The 21,585-nt window shown below is 44.8% G+C and overlaps 1 protein-coding gene across 2 annotated transcripts in view; it reads right to left on the bottom strand.

The window, feature by feature from the left end:
• Positions 1 to 21,585, bottom strand: part of mcoln1a (mucolipin TRP cation channel 1a) — a 69,513-nt gene that overhangs the window by 8,934 nt on the left and 38,994 nt on the right. The window contains exons 4-11 of one of the 2 annotated variants that reach the window (XM_059639863.1): positions 20,085 to 20,241; positions 16,262 to 16,343; positions 12,684 to 12,780; positions 10,757 to 10,856; positions 9,133 to 9,242; positions 5,564 to 5,713; positions 2,921 to 3,022; positions 1,836 to 1,958 (exon numbers count right to left, since the gene is read on the bottom strand). In XM_059639863.1, coding sequence (XP_059495846.1) covers positions 1,836 to 1,958; positions 2,921 to 3,022; positions 5,564 to 5,713; positions 9,133 to 9,242; positions 10,757 to 10,856; positions 12,684 to 12,780; positions 16,262 to 16,343; positions 20,085 to 20,241 — 921 coding nt within the window. The remainder of the gene's footprint in view (positions 1 to 1,835; positions 1,959 to 2,920; positions 3,023 to 5,563; positions 5,714 to 9,132; positions 9,243 to 10,756; positions 10,857 to 12,683; positions 12,781 to 16,261; positions 16,344 to 20,084; positions 20,242 to 21,585) is intronic. The other variant, XM_059639864.1, reaches the window with a different exon arrangement.

A 21,585-nucleotide genomic window follows, 5' to 3' on the forward strand; every position in this document is an offset into this window, starting at 1 on the left:
GGGATAAGGTTAGTAGGTAGGAGATGGAGGTGCGGCTTGGGGTGGGAGGAAGGGATGGGTGAGAGGAAGAACACGTTAGGGAGGCAGAGACTCTCTCCATCTTCGGTCCGCCTCCCCCTCTCTCCCTATTTATTCCAGAACGCTCACCCCCATCCCCCTCTCTGAAGAAGGGTCTAGGCCCAAAACGTCAGCTTTTGTGCTCCTGAGATGCTGCTGGGCCTGCTGTGTTCATCCAGCCTCACATTTTATTATCCTGGAACTCAAGGATGTGATTATTTTAAAAAAAAACAAGTGGCTTGAATTAGCGACAGGAGTGGTAGATCAGCAGGATGGAGGAACATACTGCACAGTCCTTGCTATAAGATTATGCAGCTGGGGCATCTGAGGCCAGTTTCTGCTAAATCCCAAAGTTCATTTCGTTGTGAGATGAGAGACTTCATCCTGCACCCAACCTTATCTGAGTCTGAGAGAGCTGGAGCACATGCACAGTGAGGAACTACAATTCAGTGGTTAACACCCACTGGGACACCGGAATGAGGAGTGAGAGTAAGAAATTCAGTCTTTGAGTCCACTTAACATGTCATAGTTGATCTTACCTTGGTCTCAACTCTACTTTCCTGCCTGCTCCCCATCACCCATTATCCTATTTTTCATCTGAAACACATCGATTTCTTTCTTGAATGTGGTGATTGATTGAGTCTGTCTCTAGTGCGCTGAGGCAGTGAGATCCAGTTTCACGACCCTCAGAAGCAGATTCTCAGTTTTGAGCCTAACTCCTCTCATTCTATATCTATGCCCTCTTGTCTGAGGGTATCCCACAACGGGGGTGGGGTGACAGAAAGAGCACGAGAGAACGAGGGTGACGGGCGAGGAGTGCAAGGGAGGAGGGGAGTGCGGGGAGGGAGAGAGAGAGTGAGAGAGCGAGCGATAGACACCATCTGCTCAATGTCTACCTTATCAATTGCCATTATCATTTTATATACCTCAATCGGGTCCTCCTCTCATTCCTCTGAACTCCAGCGAGTATAAGCCCAAGCTATTCAACCGCTCCTCACACAACAGCCATTGCATCCCTGAATCAAACTGACAAACCACAACTGAGCCAAAAGGCTGTTGATTCAAGACTCACCCCAAATATTTGAAAAACAAAACTCTAACCCCAGAGCAGTACTACAGATGTGTGTCACTTGGACGTTAATTTGAGGTTGGTCTTGTCCTGTCGGGAGACTGTAAAAGATTCTGAGACCACTATTTGAAGGATAGGCAGTATCCTGGCTAACAATCATTTTTCACACAGCAGTACTAAAAACAGATAAGCAGCCATTCATCACAACTTGATGTGTACAATTTGATCACCTTGTTCTTTTGGTTATGTTAAAGGAAGCTCCAAAAAGTACTGCATGCCTCTGAAAAGTGGATGAGACAACCACAGAATCATAGAATAGAATCCCTACAGCATGGAAACAGGCCCTTTAGCCCAACAAATCCACACTGACCGCCAGAGCATCCCACCCAGACCCATTCCCCTATAACGCACCTAATCTACACATCCCTGAAACATTACAGGCAATTCAGCATGGCCAATCCGCCTCACCTGCACGTCTTTGGACTGTGGGAGGAAACTGGAGCACCCGGAGGAAACCCACACAGACATGGGGAGAATGTGCAAACTCCACACAGTCGCCAGAGGGTGGAATCGAACCCAGGTCCCTGGCGCTGTGAGCCAGCAATGCTAACCACTGTGCGATGGTGCTGCCCTGGAAGTGAAACATGCTGTAGAAATGCATCTCTTTCTCCAAATCTGGGTCTTACCCGGGACTGTGTCCCCCACCTACCTTGTCGTGATAAGGCCCCAGCACTATCCAGCCACAAAAGCAGTAACCCATGTAAATGACAGCCACACAGCAGCAGAACCGGATGACATTGGGGAAAGCAGCTCGGAGCGTCACGATGAGGATCTGTGGAGGAAGCAGGGTCAGGTCAGTAGCCTGAGGACGGTGTACTCCATACAGCAACACAGGCTGTGACAATAAACTCCTATTTAAGGAAGAATCCACTCATGTGGCAATTATCTCATGGATGGACAATGCTCAAAAATAAGCAAGTCCAGGTTGAGTTAAAAGACTGAAAGGCAGATTTTGAAGGAGGGTGACAGGGCGAAAAACTAGATATTAGAGACATCGTACAATTTGAAAGTTACATTGGGCTAGGAGCAGATGCAGGAAATGATACTGGTTAAAAGGAAGAACAGATTTTACTGGCATTGGAGAAGATTTAGCCTGTGATCTAATTATTAAAGCATCTCAGAATCTCTTGTGTGGAAGCAGGCCATTTGGCCTATCAAGTCCACAACACTGCTCTGAAGTGCATCCCACCCAGACCCATCCCCCTATCCTATCCCTGCAACACCCTATTTCCCATTGCCAATCCACCTTTCCTGAACATCTATGGACTGTGGGAGGACAACAGAGCACTCAGAGGAAATCCACACAGACACAGGAAGAATGTGCAAACTCCACACAGACAGATAGTCACCCAAGTGGTGTTAACCCCTGAATCAACATGCAACAGTGGAAGTTTGTGATTTTTTCTTCTGGCACTGACAGCCTAGAGAAAGGGGCATAACTGTAAATTAGAGCTGGAATGCTCCAGGTGACATCAAGGAGGACGAATCTAGAACTCATTCCAACCCCCCACCTCAAAGGCAATGCTGTTGAAGCTGGAGACAAATTGAAACATTAAAACCGAGATGGCTGTATTTCTGCTCAGGATATTGGACGAGACAGGGCAGATGAGGTTCAGATACAGAGTGGCCACAATCTGATTGAGCAACAGAAGGGAAACTTTCAGAACCACATTTTAATCTGCGGTTTTGGAGACAGCTGAAATTTCCTACACTCTGGTGAGGCACAATACTCACATTGTACTTTTGAAAGAAACTCAGATAGCGAATAACTCCAACCCAAACCAACAGGGTCGAGGTTCCCAGTAAAATACTGCACAAGTCATAGGATGCAAAGTTCTGTAAAAGAAATCCAGGAAATTGGAATGGATGAGATTTGTTTAGATATGGAACAGCAATTGCCTATAAAATCAAACCCTTATACTATCGTCAAATTTTATTTAGTTTTGGCTATTATTAACCTGAGGCCTTTGCCTGCCTTCTAGGCTCATAATAAATTACACGGCACTATTTCCAAAAAGAGCAGGGGAGCTTGCTCGAGTATCCTAGCCAACATTTGTCCTTCGATCAAATGAAGTGAATTAGTTGGTGAGGTTATACAGGATGTTGGTAAGACCTCTTCTGGAATACTGTGTCCAATTCTGGTCACCCAGCTATAGGGAGGAATATTATAACCTGGCTGGAGAAGGTTCAGAAAGGATTTACCAGGATGCTGCTGGGTATGCAAGGTTTTGAGTTATATAGAAAGACTGGATTAGGCTGGAACATTTTCCACTGGCATGTAGGAGGTTGAGAGGTGACCTTATAGTGGTTTATAAAATCAAGAGGGGTAAAGATAGGGTTAATGGTAGTGTCTTTTCCCTAGGGTGGGGGATTTCAAGGCTCAGGGCATATTAAGGTGAGAGAAGACAGATTTAAATAAAAGACATCTGGGGCACATCTGTCCCCCACTCCCCAACACACACACAGAGCGTGGTTTGCATATGGAATGAACTTCCAGAGGAAGTAGTGGGCATGGCCACCGTTAGAATATTTAAAAGTCATTTGGATAAGTAAGCAATGAGAACAGGTTTGGAGGGGCACATCCAGGAGGTGGCAGATGGGGCTAGTTTATTTTGGGATTATGTTTGGATTTGACTGGTTGGACCAAAGTGTCTGTTTCTGTGTTGCATGACTGTCTATCATAGTGATGCTGGTGAGATCTTGCAATGTGCAACCCAAATAGCTATTCATTTTACTTGCTGCTTGAGGACAGCTGCTAATGTATTAAGTGACCACTGGATTTCCTACATTACAACAATGGCAATGCTCCAAAAGTAGTTCATTGGCAGGAAAGCACTCTGGGCCACCCTAAGGTTATGAAAGCTGGCATTTAAATAGAGGTTTATTAACAGACAAAGTATACAACACCTCCAGTGTGGTGGGCTCACCATTATTAGTCACACCTCAGCATCTGAGCATTTCTCAGGATATAAATGAATAAGCTTGTACTTAGCACATCTCCTGGGCCTGAGCACAGTGTATTACAGCCAATGAATCACCCGTTATTGGTCCAGACTCTTGCACAGCAATCCATCAGCACCAACTAGGCACAGATGAATAAGCAGTTTTTGGCAAGCAGGACACCATAAGACTTTAAATGGCACCATAGGAATTTGTGTTTTACAGCTAGCTGAACCACCGATGCAGTCCTCAGCTTAATAGCTCATCGATAGGAGAACACTTTTGGTTATTTATTGAAGTGATGGCTCACAGTTGGATCCCTACTCAAGGAAAATAAACTTGCAGGAATACAGAGATGCAGGAGAAAATGAGACTGACGGGATTGTTTTAAAGAGCCAGAAAGGACTCGATGGACCGAATGCGTGCCAGAGCTTCAACCTCCGAATGGCCTCGTGTGGGCCAGAGCTTCAACCTGCCACCTTTCAACACAGGCCAGAGAACTGCCAACTGATCCAGACTGGCACAGTATAATCTGGAGGACATGCAGAATGGGGAGAGGGGCTAGTCAAGTCGCTACTCCTAGAATCTTCCTATTACAATAGGTGGTATTGGCAAACTAGGAGGTGCATCCTTGGTCGACACGGCCCCCTGAACTAGCACACAGTCAGCAACCTAAATAGCTATTCATTTCAATCGCTGCTCGAGGACAGCTGCTAAACTTCATCAGAAACCAATGACTTCACCCCATAAGTAATAAACTTTGAGAGGTGCCAACACACTTGGATGTTTCAACATATTTAAGGTATTTTATAAATATTTATTGTTCCTTGCAGTGTCAGTACAGTACCAAGAGGTTCCACCAAGGGGCAGTATTAACCACAAAACTGAGGTCTGGTCTCAATTTACCCAAGTAGGTCAGAGTCAGAGAGATTTGGAACCCAGAGTACTCCAGTTATAAAATCAGCAGCTGGTGGACAGAAAACCTCCAACGATTATATGACAAGAAAAGACTATCCTGAACCACTTTCAATACCCAGGGGTCACTGTGCACTGAATGAAAATGAACTGTGGAAATCCAATCACCAATCATGCAATTACTCCTGTTAATTACAACATCATGTATCTGCTCTAATGCACTAGTCACACTCTTCCCCACTTCATTCTCAGCCTCACTGCAGCACACTCACTCCTGCAGCCATTTAACAATCCTCCTCCCATACATACTCATTTTCACAGTCTGACCAGCTTGACGCTCAGCATGTTGAGTGTAAATGCACAGCTATTTTTATTTCAGTACTAAGGGTGCAATTCCATCAAGCGATGAGTGAGAGCTCTCCTGTGGCTTGCAGATTGGCTTTGGTGGAATTCTAACTGCGTGCGTGATGGGCCAGCACTGGGCTAGGTCAGGGACCAAACAAACGGCACAGCCGCCTTTACCTTGGACTCAATTCCGATCTTCATGATTGTCCCCAAGAAGGTGAAAATGTCACTGACGATCAGCAGAACGTACCAGCCATTGAGAAACTCCATGCGAGTAGCGAACGACACCTCATTCCCGTGTTTCAGCAGGAAGAATTTCCCAAATTCCTGCAGAGAAGAGGAATTGAGGGGGAATGAGGTCTCATTCTGGGACCAATAGTTTTAAATCTCTCATCCTGCCAGACTCTGGCTTCATCACCAACAGGAGTACGAGCACAGAGCGTGGATAATATTCGTACACAGCCTGGTGTGGGGGTGAGGGCAGGAATGCCCCATGCAGAGTTACATCCTGTTTCAGGTGAAATATCCTCTCTCGATATCATACCTCTCCAGCTTCTATCAGGTCATCCTCAAAAAGCTGAGAGATATTAAAAAACCTTTCAATCTTTTCTGATTATCTCCACTGGAGTAGATTTGCACATATTGTCTGTACCTTTCACCAGTTCCTCTCTACTCTTCCTGGATTTGGGAGATCAAACTATGCACTTTGATCAATCAGTACATTGGGATGTCAACTTTTAAGTTCATGAATCATCTCTTCAAATTTGGAAGAAAATAACTAATTACTTGCCCTCGTTTCTAATCATCCTGCTCAGGTAAAGACCGGTCTGTATCGATTCAAGTTCAAAAGTATGCCAGCAAGCGCTTCCCCTAACATTCACAAAACAGAGGAAAAACACTTCTGACAGAACAGAACCGCAATGTCTAGTTTTAGTGAAACAGAATGGGAAGAGACTGGAGCGGGGCATAACCAGAATTTAGTCAAATATTCCAGTCACGTTCACTGAATTGGAGTAAAAGTAAGTCATTCTCAACCCCGAGGGACTGCCCAAGACCATTGTGCTATACATTCTACTTAACTACACAACTCAGGTAGTTTTAACCTGCTTTTGCCTCTTTAAAAACTTGCTGGAATGCAGTTTTTTTTAAAAAAAGATTCATTCTTGAAATGCTGCTGTGGGGACAAATGGTGAATGTGACAGCATTGGAACAGGAAGTGTTAATCTGCAGATATCTTCATTTGCATGCAGATCCCAGGTATTCTAAAGGTCTTATTGCAGATAAATATCCTTTCAGATGATCCAGCACAAGAGTTCACACAGGCTGTGTAGGTGGCATGGCGAGAGAGGAGGAGAAGGGGGCTGAATATCATCGGTGACAATGATGCGGCAGTAATGTTGCATGGCTAGGGAACCAGGTGAAAGTATTAAGAATACTGCTTCAAGTGACACCACAGCAGCTGATGAAAGCTAGTCTAAGGAATGGTCACCATGAAACTACTTCACCAGTTCTGTAAAAAGCCATCTGGTTAACCAGATTCCTTTAGGGGAGGAAACTTGCCAGCCTTATCCAAACTAGGCTACATGTGACTCCAGGCCCACAACCATGTAGTTGGGCTCAACTGCCCTGCGAAATGGCTCGGCCAACTCAATTCAAGGGAAATAAGAGAATGGTCAACAAAGACCAGCCTTGCCAACGACACCCACACTCCATGAAACAATACTCCTTCGCTAATAAAGACACGTTTCCCTATACCTTCTCAAGCTTTGGCCATTACCTTCAGCGACCTATGGATATGCACATCAGTGTCTTTCAGTACTTTCCAGTCCCCTAATCACGTTAGTCCTCAAGTGCATTAACTTGCACTTTTCTGGACTGAATTCCATTTGCCACTGCTCTGCCCATCTGACCAGTTGCTTCCCTCCGTTTACAGCACGGAGGGTGGTGCGTGTATGGAACGAGCTGCCAGAGGAAGTGGTGGGGGCAGGTACAATTACAGCATTTAAAAGGGACCTGGATGGGGACATGAACAGGAAGGGTTTGGAGGGGCACAGGCCAAAAGCTAGCAAATGGGACTAGATTAATTCTGGGTACCTTGTCAGCATGGACGAGTTGGACCGAAGGGTCTGTTTCTGTGCTGTACATCTCTATGACTCTATCCTTTGAGCTATTTACCACTCGAACAATTTGTGTCATCCACAAACAACTTCATCATAGTGCTTACAGTTAAGTCCAAATCATTAACTACACCACAAACAGCAACAGCCCCAGTCCTAAGCTCTGTGGAAAATACACTTAATCACAGGAACATCCTTGTACCCGTACAGACTACCTCTATACCCCTAATGGGCCTCTACATAGTCCCCTGGTCTTCATATATAGATAAGTTTAAACTCTTGGGGTTTTCCTTTGTTCCACCCCCCATGTTTTCCCATACACTCACTTTGCTTTCCTAACTTTCTTTTCAAGCTCTCTCCCCACTCCGGAATGTTCTATCCTTCTCTGGGAATGCAGCTACATCGAGCCCTTGCTTGTGTTGCTGTAACTTCCGGGGCTACGGATCAAAAGCTAGAACATGGAATTCGTGTCGGCAGATCTTTGCTGACCTGGTGAGTGGTAGAAATATGAAACGTGGTGCCTGAGAGGGTGGTGGAGGCAGGTACTCATAACAATTAAGAAGCATCTGGATGAGCAGTTAAAAATGACAAGGCATAGTGGGCTACGGACCAAGTGCAGGTAAATAGGATTTGTGTAGTTTGACTTTCGGTCAGCACAGACATGGCGTGCTGAGACGCCTATTTCTACGTTTTAAGGCTCTGGCTCTAAAAGGCTGAGCAAACAGCATCACGAATGGGGCCACCCTGTATACGTCAGCTGATGATGCTCGAGTTTGTTAGGCCAGAAGCTGGGTGAGTCGGTTCTGCCTCTCGGGGCACTGTCTTTGCATTACAAAAACAGAACACAACTGTACAGCACAGGAACAGGCTCATCGAACCACAATGTTGTGCCAAATGTGATGCCAAATTAAACTAATCCCTAACTGTTAAAAACCTTGCCCCTCATCTCCTTTGAGCTTTACTCCTCTTACACTAAACGTATGCCCCCTTGTATTACACATTTCAATTCTGGGAAAATAATTCTGTCAACCCTATCTATGCATTTCAACTTTTATAAACTTCTCTGGAGGTATCTCCTCACTCTCTGCCACTCCAGAGGGAACAGTCCTAGACTTTCCAGCCTCTCCCTGTAGCTCATATCCTCTAATCCAGGCAGTATCTTGGTAAACCTCTTCCACACCCTCTCCAAAGCCTCCAGATCCTTCCTGTAATGTGGTGACAACAATTGAACGCAATACGTTAAGTGTGGCCAGGACAAGGTTTTACAAAGCTGCAACGTGACATCCTGACACTTGCACCCCAAACAATGACGGCAAACATTTCAGACTCCTCCTTTATCCCTTATCTGCCTGGCAGCCACTTCCAGGGAGCTATGGACTTGAACCTCAAGATTTACATCAATTTTGTTCAGGGTCCTGCCATTAACCGTACACTTTCCCCCCAACATTTGACCTCCCAAAATGCAACACCTCGCCCCTGCCCGGATTAAATCCGTCTGCCATTTCTCCGCCCATTTCTTCATCTGATCTATATCACATTGTATCCTTTGACAACCTTCTACACTATCCACAACTCCATTGATCTTTGTGCCTCCTGCAATCTTATTAACCCAAACATAAATGTACTCACATGTTGTAGCATGATTCCTCTGATGATCGATCTTGTGCACAGGACAAATGAAAGCATGCACAATAAGATGATAAAAATGTCAAAGACCAATCGGCCAGCATCACTATTAGCTGCATTTTCAGGGCAGGTGGAGAGAAGGAAAAAAAAACTCTTTAAATAAACATGAACAGGGAAGGGTGAATTAAACTACTGCATGAACCCTGCGTAATCAGGACACAGCACAGCCTTTCAGAATGTCACAGGCTATTACAATTCCAGGATGTTGCATTGAACTCCACTATTCAGCTCACTGTCCCTGTTCTAGTTTTTTTTGGTAGGGCTCTGCAATTAGCCCCATGCACAGCAAGTTTTCCAGTAATTATAATAACTAATAGTATTTTATAAAAAAAAACACTGTGGAACCAGCTCCCACCGTGCAGCTAGGTAGCAGAGGATGGGGTGCATGCCTGGAGGCATGATTTGGAGCCAGACTCAGGTGTGGGGCTAGTCCCTGGGGGTTCCGGTGGAAAAAAAAGTCGAGGATCAAACAACAGACAGGTGGGTACATCAAGTAATGTTAAACCTTTCGTGCAATGGAAACTACACAGGAAGTCAATCCAAAGTCAGGCATAATTTCTGGGAATAACTGTTTAATACAGAACATGATAGGCGTTAGATGTTCTCAGAGCTAGATTCAGTAATGTACTAATGCTACTGCAGTGTTGCTTTGATAGAGGCCCTTTCTTTTATTCATTAAATCTGAGGCACAGTCTGCCCCTGCTTCAGGTGTATGAAGTATATTACATCGCAGCACTTCCCACATTATACAGCGAGAACACTACAAATGTGCACTGTCTATAAAGCATTTTGCAATGTGAGAAGGTGACTTCAAAATGCAAATCTGTCCTAGTCTCCAGCTGAACTTTAGCTGGGAGGTAGCAGCAGGATTACAATCAACTTCAGGGATTAGTCTGATATTATTATTGGGCTGCGAAAAGAGCACGACAGGCTGGCAGAGACAGAGGGGAATAGTTGTTCCTGGCCATTGTGAATGGCCGAATGGATAAGCTGTGCCGTTGGAACTGTTCTCCTGTAGGGCTCGTCTGTAGGCACAGGCATTAGAATCACATACCAACAGTAAGGGTTGCACGTCACCTCTGTGCGCACCTGGCATTGTAGCTAACTGCTCCCGGCATGGTGACAGTAGCCATGGTTCCACCATGGGACATGCCAAAGAGTGTGGCAATTCATCCTGAGAAACTAACATTAGCACAGATACAATAAATTAGTTAAGTCAGAACACTCAAGGCTACAGGAGACAGTACAGCTTTTTGGGTCTATGCTGTCTGTACTACAGTAACTAACATTTGAATAGCGTTTGCAGTGTAACAAAATGTCCCATGGCACTTGACAGCAGCCTTATAAGACAGTCCTGTGATCTAGAGCTTGGTCAAATCTTGGTCACACCTGAAGGTGTGCCTGATAGGAGTAATGTGTTAGGTCATTCCCAAACTAATCCTTTCCCATTGACGTGTCAATATCACTGACCTGTGGGCTGCACTTAATCCCACATCAATCCCAATGCTCCATTATCTCCCTGACTGTATCAGATAGGCCTCCAGGACTCTCCATTAGATGTCCTTACCATATCCAAAAACACTGGGATCAACACATTCGTTAATAACCACATCATTATCCAGGGTGATCTTTATCCGGCCGCTGTGCGCTTTATTATCAAATAGGATCTGAAAGGGAATGGGAAATAATTAGTTATTGTCAGATTTTGCATCAGCACCATCCCCAGTGTCATAAGATACAAGAGCAGAATTAGACCACTCAGCCCACTGAGTCTGCTCTGCCATTCGACATTGGCTGATACATTTCTCAACCCCATTCTCCTGCCTTCTTACCATAATCTTTACCAACCAACCTATCTCGGTCTGAAATACTCAATGGCTTGGCCTCCACAGCCTTCTGCAGTAATGAGTTCTGGCTGAAGGAATTCCTCCTCATCGAAGGGTCTGTTTCCGTGATGTATAACTCCATCTCGGTACTCTAGGACTGACCTTTCACGCAGAGCCAGTGCAAAAGGATGTGATCAGATCCTCAATTCGCTGTAGAAACATCTTCTCCAAATCCAGTCTATCAAGGCCCCTCAGTATTTTCTAAGTTTCAAATAGACCCCCACCCGACTTCATCCTTCTAAACTTCATTAAGCACAGACTCAGTGGTCATATAACAAGCAACACCTTCACCTCACTGCATCATTTAGCTACTGGGGTTACTGAACCCGACTTGCCCCAGACTGCCCTTCCACATTACTGAGAAACCCAAACAGAGAATATAATCAGCTATCCAACTGCAAGGGCCATCACAGCCGCTCGTGAACTTGTCCTTTCGCTCTCACTTTTCATGATAGCCAGAAGCATGACGGGACACAGCTGGACAACAGCCAGCAGAAGGAAAGTTATTTGATTCTATGCTCCTCCACAGATTTGGGACAGCGGGCACCCACTGCAGCCCCAGGTGATATTAGCAAACTCTGCTCAGAGTGGGAATCAAACCTGCAGCCTTCAGTCTGAGCCGGCAGCACAATTAGCCACTGAATGAGTGAAGGGGAAACAAACGATCAACCGCTGTTTAGAGATGGTGAGGTGGCAGAAGACTAGAGGTTGGCTAACATGGTGCCACAATTTAAGAAAGGTGGTGAGGAAAAGCCAGGGAACTATAGACCATTGAGACCGACATCGGTGGTGGGCATGACTCGGGACATATAGGCCATTTGGTCCAAAAAGGCCATGCTAGTGTTTGCACACCATGTTAGCCACTTCCGAGTCTTCACCTAACTTGTAGGGTAACCCTTCATAAGCATGAAGTCCCCTTGAATCTGTATTATTCAACTCGACCACTACCTTGGTAGCATGGTCCACCTTCTCTCCTCTAGCCATGTGAAGAATTTTCTTCCAAATTTCCTGTCTGGCTTCTCTGTAACCAACACGGCCTCTAGTTTTGCCCTTCCCAAAATAGGAAACATTCTGTCTCCACTCCAGCAAAACCTCTTGGAATTTTAAGAGGAGACAAAGCTTCATCTGTTCCTGATCATTCTAACATTGAGATTGAGGTCACCATGATACATTAACCCAGAAACAGAAATACTGCAGCCTGACAAACTCCCTCAACCTCAAACTCCCTCAAGGATGAAATGCCTTACTCCTGGACAGTGGCAGAGCCGACCATTAAGTTTAAAAAATTTCAAAACGTTCAAAGGATTTTTTTTTGTTCCCAAAATTCATTTGTGAATGTGAGTGATGGTGTTGGGGCCAGCAATTCCTGACTGCCCTCATGAAGGCAGCAGTGTGCTGTCTTCTCAAGCCACTGCAGTCCTAGGAGAGGAAGTAGACCCAAGTTCAGTTTTAAGCTGTGCCTCCAAGTCAAGATTAATTCCATCATGGTCATCCTATTATATTCATCCTACTGGTTCTTCAACAGGTTTACACAAAAGTGAGCTAAATATTAGGCTAGCCACTGAGGAGCAGGTTATTCAGAAAAACAAGAATAATGATTATACTTACAAGAATCTGAAATGTATAACAATCTGGGATTTCATGGTTGATAATGGTCTGAATGTTAATGGCCTTCAGTTTAAACAGTATGGAGACATCTATTAGCCTGAGAACACAAATTCAGAATAGGTTTTAACAGGTTGCTTGCAACAGTGCAATTCTCCATTCCTCATCTGTCGGTATTCACAGTGATTAGCCAAAATTTCCGAAATTCAATCCATGGTCAACTATTGGCCCAGCTGAACACAGGGGTAGAGTGTGAAACTAGTCAGCAGCTTAGAGGCTGACTATAGATGTCAAAGATAAGACTGCGTGGACCATCATCACTAACAGGCCAAGAACAATTACAGATCATGTCCGAGACACGACATGATATAGAATACACTGCCCAAAAGATACTTTCAATGGTATGTTTTGAAAAAGTATCAAAAACATTTAAAAGGCAGACGTTGGCACATCTTATGGAGAAATATCAGGTGAGTGGGGCAAACAAGCCCCACTTTCCTACATACCCCAACCACCTTCACCTCCCTTATTAGCCTGTTCTGACTCTCACTGGAGTATAGGTCCCCTCCTATCTTCGGCATTCTGAAAGGGCCACACATCTGTAGCTCACGTCTAGTGCCCAGGACAGAAATGCGCTGAGAAACTGGTTCCCTCGAAGAGCTGGCAAAGATAGAATGGCTCCTGGTGCACCCCAGACAGTTCTATGATGCCAACTTGCGAACAGCGAGCATTCAAGCAGAATTAAACAACCAACAGCAAGTTAAACGTAACCGTGAGTAACCCCTCCCTCGCCTCTTGTCAGATCCCTCACTCACAAAGGGTTATATTTCTCTTCTGTTGGCAGAACCTTCAGCTGCCCAGCGAAGTATAAATTATCAGCCAACTCTGGATGGCTCAACACCGCACAAACACAGGGATACACAAATCAGGAAGAGTAGGCCGACTGGCCTCTGGAACCTGCTGCACCATTTGATAAGATTATGGAGGATGTTTGTGATTTCAACTCTGTTCATACCTACATCCGGTACCCTCAACTCCCTTGTTTGTCAGGAACCTACCGACCAGGGCCATACCCTCACTCGGTTGTCCCAGTTTAACAAAACACACCAGGGACTGAAAGAAAGAGATATTGCTTCAGTTTACTCCACACGGGGCAGTTCTTGCTTGCAAGTCACTGAAGGCTGCATCAATGACTTCAACAGCACTGCCAGATCATCATGGAATGCTGTAGCTGGACAGGATGAACCGAGAGCAATGCTGCACTCACACCTCCAGTATCTGAGACCACTTGGTTTTCAAACCTGTGTCAATAGGGAAACCAGGCTAAGTTGGAGTCGGGCGAAAGGCTACAGACCTGTACAGGGATAGTAGGAACTGCAGATGCTGGGAAATCTGAGATAACAAGGTGTAGAGCTGGATGAACACAGCAGGCCAAACAGCATCATAGGAGCAGGAAAGCTGACATTTCGGACCCAGATTTTCTGAAGAAAGTTCTAGGCCCGAAACGTCAGCTTTCCTGCTTGGCCTGTGTTGACCCAGCTCTAGACCTGAATAGGAGCACGATAAGAAGAAAGCATGGGTAGATCAAGGCACCTAACAATTAATAAAATAATTCGTGTGAAATCTTTTTACTGAGAATAGCTGTTGTGTTACATCTCAAGTGACTACATTGTCAGCCTTTAACAAAAATGCTCATTTTCCCAATCACAGTGTGTGACCTGAGGCTGTAACAATCTCAGCCTATCTTACTTTGGATCAACTGAAGCATGATACTCTACTGAAAGCATGCTCCTTTGCTGTAACCCAGTAGCTTAAAAACAGCTTGACACTTGTGTGCCTGGGAAATGTAATATTCGTATGAAACAGTAAGTTGTAAGAAAGCTTTGACAATGTAAGACAGCGCAATTAGATATACACAACTTAAAACAGGTTACTTGGCCCAAAACTCAGTGTTTGCCCTCCAAGGCAGCAAATGATCCTAAATGCTATGTCTGTTGTCACCCGAACTGCAGAGGGCACACTTAGTCCATATAGTCACAGTGTAACGACCAGTGGGAAGCAATTGGTGCTATGGCACATCTTTTAAAGAGCAATGCAATTGGTCTTCAAGAAACATGCTTATGATATATTGCACTATGGTCTGAGGTTACCAAAAATTTCATTCTCCATCTTATCCTAAATCACCTGAAATATGACACTCTATTAGGAGCATATACTTCTGTTGTAACCCGATGACTAAAGATACTCAGTGTCTGACTGTGGACCTCAGAATTCAGCTACTTGTTGAGAGACTCCTATTACAAAGTGTAGGTTTGCTATCTAACAATAGCAGTGCCTGTTACAATGAGTAGGAATGAGGGAAGCAGCAAAGGAGGCAGTAGGATGGATAGACACCAGCCACAATGGACACATTTCTTCTATTTCCAGCAGATTACAACTGCACAATGACAGTATCAGTGGCACTAACTTCCTATTACAGTGCATTGGCAGCAGATACACTACAGTCGTAGTCATATGGGGACGTGATAATTTGGTGGCGCTTTCACTAGACTATTATTTCAGACCCAGAGTGTGTACTGGGGACTCAGGTTTGAATCCCACCATGGCACTGGAATTTGAATTCACACTTGAACATGTGCTAACGGGTTCAAGAGCAGCTTCTTCCCTGTTATTGGACTGCTGAATGGATCTCTGTAACTTCAAAACTGTTGATATTGTTAATGCTAATCTTGCTTTTTGCACTCCTGTTGCCCCCTATGATCTGTATGTCCTTGTTTGCTATGATCTGCCTGTACTGCTCACTAAACAATGCTTTTCACTGTACTCAGGTACATGTGACTACAAACAATCAAATCAGATCAATAAGTATCTATAATTAAGAGTCTAATCATGACCACGAAAGCATTGTCAATTGTTGGAAAGACCCATCTGGTTCACTAATGTCCCTTAGGGAAGGAAACTGCCATCCTTACCTGGTCTGGCCTACGTGCAACTCCGGACCCACAGCAACATGGCTGACTCAATTGCCCTCTGGGCAGTTAGGAACGGGCCCTTCCAGTGATGTCCACATCCCGTGAACAAATAAGTGAATCTAGCCCCACCCAAATCTCATGTCCCTATGTACAGAATTCTCTTGAATCTTGTCACAATCTCTGCCTTGATAACTAGACAAAGCAAATCCTTAGCTGTGTGCATCCTTGTGGGATGTTCTCCTGCCCCGAGTTTGAACTCCAAGTTTAATCTGGTTTGTCCAGTTCTGCCTGGTTATATTTACACTGAGCCATCCTTTGATTTGAAATTCTGTCCTAATAAATGGTAGTTTAAGAGGTTGGAATGGTAAAAGCAGATTGACAGGCCTTTCCTTTTCTCATACTTCCTCAAACTAGGCGATGTTGAGAATCTACATTGAAACCTCAGGATCCTTCCTGCTGTTCAGTGTTATTCTAATTCAGTTTCATACTGGCTTTTCTTTAACCCTTGGTATGCACAATGGTACTCCATTATCAAGCAAGTTGGACTGAACAAAACAAAACAAAGCAAAACAATCTCGATTGTAAGTTTTAAAATGACAGTGGCCTTACTTGTAGAATTTTAGTGTGATGTTCCTGTATTGTGGCGTTTCTTTCGGATCGATGTGTAATGTGGGACTCACACGCACACACTCTGGAAGAAGAACATTATAAATACGCTGCATCAGCACCTCTAGTCTAATCCATCACAGTTAACGTACTTTTTCTACCCCCCCCCCCCCGCAAAGATTCATTCTCTAATCAACCTGATCAAAGATTGAACCCAGGACAGCTTAGTCCAGAGGTAGGAACACTATCACTGCGCTACAAGAGCCCTAGAATACTCTGAAATGCCAGGGAATCAGATATTTTCTAAATCAACCTCCCAGTGATGCTACTGCACACTTCTGAAGCAGGTGGGACTTCGAAACATGCATTCAGGCTCAGGGGTAGGGACACTGTGCCACAAGAGTCTTGTTTCAGGTCAGTGACCTTGCAATATGGAGATAATTTTCTAATCAGTCTGCTCAGTTATTACAGTGCTGAACAAGGTTGAATCTGGTTCTCCTGCTCCAGAAGTAGGGATGCTATCTAACCCTAATGCATCACAAGAGCCCCCGCTAATGAATCTCAACGATGCCAAGGTTAAATAGAGACAATCTTGCCTGCTGGTACTACAGGCTTTCCACAACTGTTTGGTTTGTCTGCACCATTGTCAGTCAAAATAATTGAATTTATTTAGTTTCCTTTGATACTGTTGATGGATTGGTTCCAGAGTCAGCCACACGGCACAAAAACAAAACCTTCAGTCCAACCAGTCCATGCTGACCATAATCCGGAACTAAAACAGTCCCACCCGTGTCCATTTGACTCATGAATAAGAAATATTTGGAGGGGTATAAGATAAACGTACCTGCATCCACCACTTCCTCAGGAAACTCATTCCACTGTGTAAAAATATTGCCCCGGTGTCGTTTTTTTTTAAAAACCTTTCACATCTCATCTTAAAAATACGCCCCCTAGTGTGGAAATCCACCATCCTCGGGAAAAGACACCTTATCTATAGTCATGTTTTTATAAACCTCTGTAAAGCCACCACTTAACCTCCAATGAAAAAAGTCCCAGCCTAGCCTACCTTTCCTTATAACTTGTACACTGCATTCCCAGCACCATCCTGGTAAATCTCTTCTGAACCCCCTCCAGCTTAATGATATTCTTCCTATAACAAGGTGGCCCAAAACTGACCATAGTATTCCAGAAGAGGTCTCACCAATGTCATGTACAACCTCAACATGACATTCCGACTCCTATACTCGAAAGGTCTGAGCAATTAGTTTGCTTGTTAAGCGATACTGAAAAGTCTATGAACAGAGGTTGAGACACTGTGTTGGTTCAGGAGGCAGGTATTTGTAATGTTCCAATCTGTCAATAAATCTGACATTAAGTGAAGATTGGGTACCTTACCACCTGGCTGCAGAAGGGGTTAACTAGTAGCAGTTATTTAGAGTAAACAGTAAGCTGAAGTTACAGCTTCTAATTCACCACACTACCACTTCTTTAAGATTTTAGGTCCATTAATCAAACTGATAACACCGAGCACGCAACACAGGTCCGCCAAGATCTTAAAGGAGGTGCTAATGATTCAGGTGCAACCTTCAATCTCAATTCTAATAATTTTAGAGGGCCCCAGTCCAAAGATGAAACCTTTCTTTCAGCACTCAGTGATGCCGTGGTGACCACCTTGTTATTCCACTCCAGATTCTGAAGTGCTCCATCTAGAAACTCAACTTGCCTCTCCACTGCTAGTGGAGCTGTACAATGTTTCCAGCTGATTTTAATACAGTGCATGTGACAATAAGTGTCGTTAAACTTCCTCCAACCAATAATTCAAAGTTAAACAAAGTCCAAATCCACTTCCGCTCTATCAAATGCAGCCCCACAACCCCATCAGTGACAGTCACACATATATTGGGGTGTGCCCTGGAGCTCGCACTGCCTGAGGGTAGTTCAATGGCACTCACTATTGGATGGTGCTGCTGTAGAATGGACATGGTGGTGGGGGTGGCGGGGTCTTGGTGGGGGAAGGGAGGGAGCTGCAGGCTCAAATCCAACTCATCGCATTACTGCAGGCTGCTGCCCATCAGCCATGTTCCCTGACCTACACTAGCCCCCTATTGGGAACACCTCTACTTCAATGTCAGCATGCTCTCGCCCTTCTGCATCATTCTCAACTCTTCTCACCCAGCAACCCTCCAAGATCTCTGCATTTCTCTGATTCCGACCTCTTGCACAACCCAATGTCAATACCAATCACTCCACTATTGACAACTTCCTGGAGCCTGAGCTCTAGATTTCCTCCTTTTAAGATGCTTCATAAAATCCATCACGTTTGACCAAGCTTTAAGAGCTTGCACTACTCTCTTATAAGGATGCAGTGTGTCAAATTTTTGGTTGAGTACATTCACTTTGAGACTCAGCATTTAGTTACAAGCACTATAAAAGTGCAGCTGAATTATTTAGAAGTGACATCATCTTTGGAAAAAAAAAACTGGAGTTCTATTTGGTCACCACCCCTCCCAGTGAGATATGATGGCTTGCCTCAAGGAATCTTTGTAATTTCTCTTGACACAGCAAATGAAATTCCTGCAGTTGAAGATGTTTTAAACTAAATTACAGCATAAGAAGAGCTAGCCTTCCTATGAAGAAGGATGACAGCCTTTTTCACTGTTCCAGCTCTACAGGAGAACGAGTTGCTCAGTGACCCATCAGCATCTTCCCATAATCCACAGGCCTGCCCCTGTCACTTGCTGCCATGGCAACGTGATCAAATTAGAGAGAGTCATAGAGTCATTCAGCACAGAAACAGACCCTTCAGTCCAACTCATCCATGTCAATCAGACAGCCGAATCTGACCTTGTCCCAGTTGCCAGCATTTCGCCCAAATCCCTCTTAAGACCTTCTATTCATATACCCATCAAGATACCTTTTCAATATTGTAAATGTACCAGTCTCCTCCACTTCCTCCAGCAGCTCATTCCACACATACACCACCTTCTGCATGAAAAAGTTGCCCCTCAGGTCCCTTTTAAATCTTTCCCCTCTCACTTTGCCGTCTAGTTTTGAACACCCCTGACTTGGGGAAAAGACCTTGGCTATGCACTCTAGCCATGCCCCACGTGATTTTATAAACCTCTAAGGTCACCCCTCAGCCTCCAAAAGGTCAATAAGTTCCAGTGGTTTAAAACTGCTGCTGCTCCCCACCTAATTCAACATGAGAAGGGACTCTGCAGACAGCCAGAGCCATAGAGTGAGACAAAACCAGCTACATCAACACTGACTACAAGAGATGGTCTCTCACCTGCCATAGCCCCTTAGCCATCTGCAGGGTTCAAGTCAGCGGTGTGCTGGAAAACCCACCACTCATTTCAATGGGTCAAGCAAAACTATGCTCAAAAAGCTTGAAAATCCAAGGCACTCATACCTGCCCCCTCCCCCAGGACTCTGCACAGGCTGCTCACACAGCAATGCCCCAAGCCCATCATTTCCCATCAAGGTGGTGGAGGGAACTGCACCATCATAGCATCACTGCCAGCTCAGAGCTCCTCAGCTCTCACATGATTCCCATGTTGACATGTCTCTGCCCCTTGACGGTTGGGTTAAATCCTGGAACTGCCATCACATCAGGCAGCTAAGAAAACAGCCATCGACTACTCACGTGAGCACACATGATAATTACTGGCCTTGCTAGAATTGTCCATATCCCAAATTTTAAAAAGTACGCAATGGCAGGGAAAAAAACGTACACAATCACACACACTCTGCAGAATGAAAATGGACATGCAGTTTAAAAAGCGTTAGTCACTGGTCTCACCGGCTACCACCTTGAATCTCTTACCGGTTATCACCCGTGGGTTGATGTTGAAGGTGTCATTTGCAGGATTGATGCTGCCCTTCTTATAAAAGCGCTGGCAGAGCTGCAGAGCAGTGTGATTCTTGTCACTGCTGAACACATAGGCATACCGTCCCAGAGTCAGGTTTTGCAGAGCCAGGTACTACAAGGAAGATAAAGTATCTGATTGGAGTTGCTCTGCAATTATGCACGGTCCACCCAGCCAATGCAGACCCAAGATACCGCACTGTCAGGGACATTGAGCAATGTGCCAGTACACAGTCAAAACGGCAGGGATACAAACTGCAAATCTGAATCAAGTCATAAGCAGATAGGGGCAGGAGTTTCAGAATTGTACCAGGAGAGGGGTGATGAATAAATAAGAAACTTATATCCCCACAACAGCTTTCTTAAGACCTTTACAGCAGTGAAATATCACAGGACTATCATTGCTGATACAATGCAGAAAATTCAGAAGTCTACCTGCATCGGAAGATCCCACAAATAGCAATGACCAATTTAATCTGCCTTAGTGATCAGGGCATGGTTTACCACTAGCCAGGAGTTCGGTTTCATTGGTTACTTTGAAACTGAGCAATGTCTACAGGAGGAGCCAGGCAAGCCCAACGGTTTAACTCTGCACGAGTGTGTTGCCACCCCGCAATATCGGATCAAGTCTCAGGATTGGGACAGGAGCCTTACACAGGCTCTTCCCCCCTCTCCCACACTACGTCGATGGCACTGGCTCTCCCCTCAGTGTCTGATCAGCATCGCTCCAGTGTCTGCACGTCACACTTACCAGCAATCAATGGACAATGACTGGAGATAGGAAAAGGAGCATATTTATTCTGAATCAAGGTTAGCTTTGATGGCTGAGTCCACTTTGACAAGCCCTTGTCATTTGGGCAATGCCTTATCCTTACCATTGATAGCTGTGCTTTCAACTGCCGGACCATCACCTCGAATTCCCTGCTTAATCCAAAAAGCCACTTCTTCAGCCAAGCCTTTGTCCAGTCCTTGCAATACTCTGCTTCGATTCACAGTCCATTTCCATCCTGTCCTGTGAGAAGCCTAGGCTTTCTTGCCCCATTTCCGGCATATTTTGCCTTTAACACACACGCATCCAACAAACAGCTCCAAAGAACAGGGCTCCAGTGGAGTTCAGATATCCATAAAATTCAGCATTCCCCCAGAAGTACAGAAAGGAAACACAACAGCGACATAAAAGACTAAGAGATAACACTCTGAGCCAGTGTTGTGGGCATCACCAACATACAGGCACAAGATCCTAAATAATGAGTGAGATTAATCACCTGTTTTCAGTGAGAGCTCAGTTTCAATCAGACTGAGAAAGGAACATACTAGGATTCTGGAGAATTTTTTTTGGGATTTCTGAATCCTGATGACAGTTTGGTTATTGAAAAAGACCCACCTGAACAGAAAGGCTGATGGCAAACCCATCCACTTCCTTCCATACTGCACTGAGGGGCAATTTGATAGCAGCTGG

This window comes from Stegostoma tigrinum, chromosome 35 (assembly GCF_030684315.1).
Source record: "Stegostoma tigrinum isolate sSteTig4 chromosome 35, sSteTig4.hap1, whole genome shotgun sequence".
In the NCBI taxonomy this organism is placed as follows: Eukaryota; Metazoa; Chordata; class Chondrichthyes; order Orectolobiformes; family Stegostomatidae; genus Stegostoma; species Stegostoma tigrinum.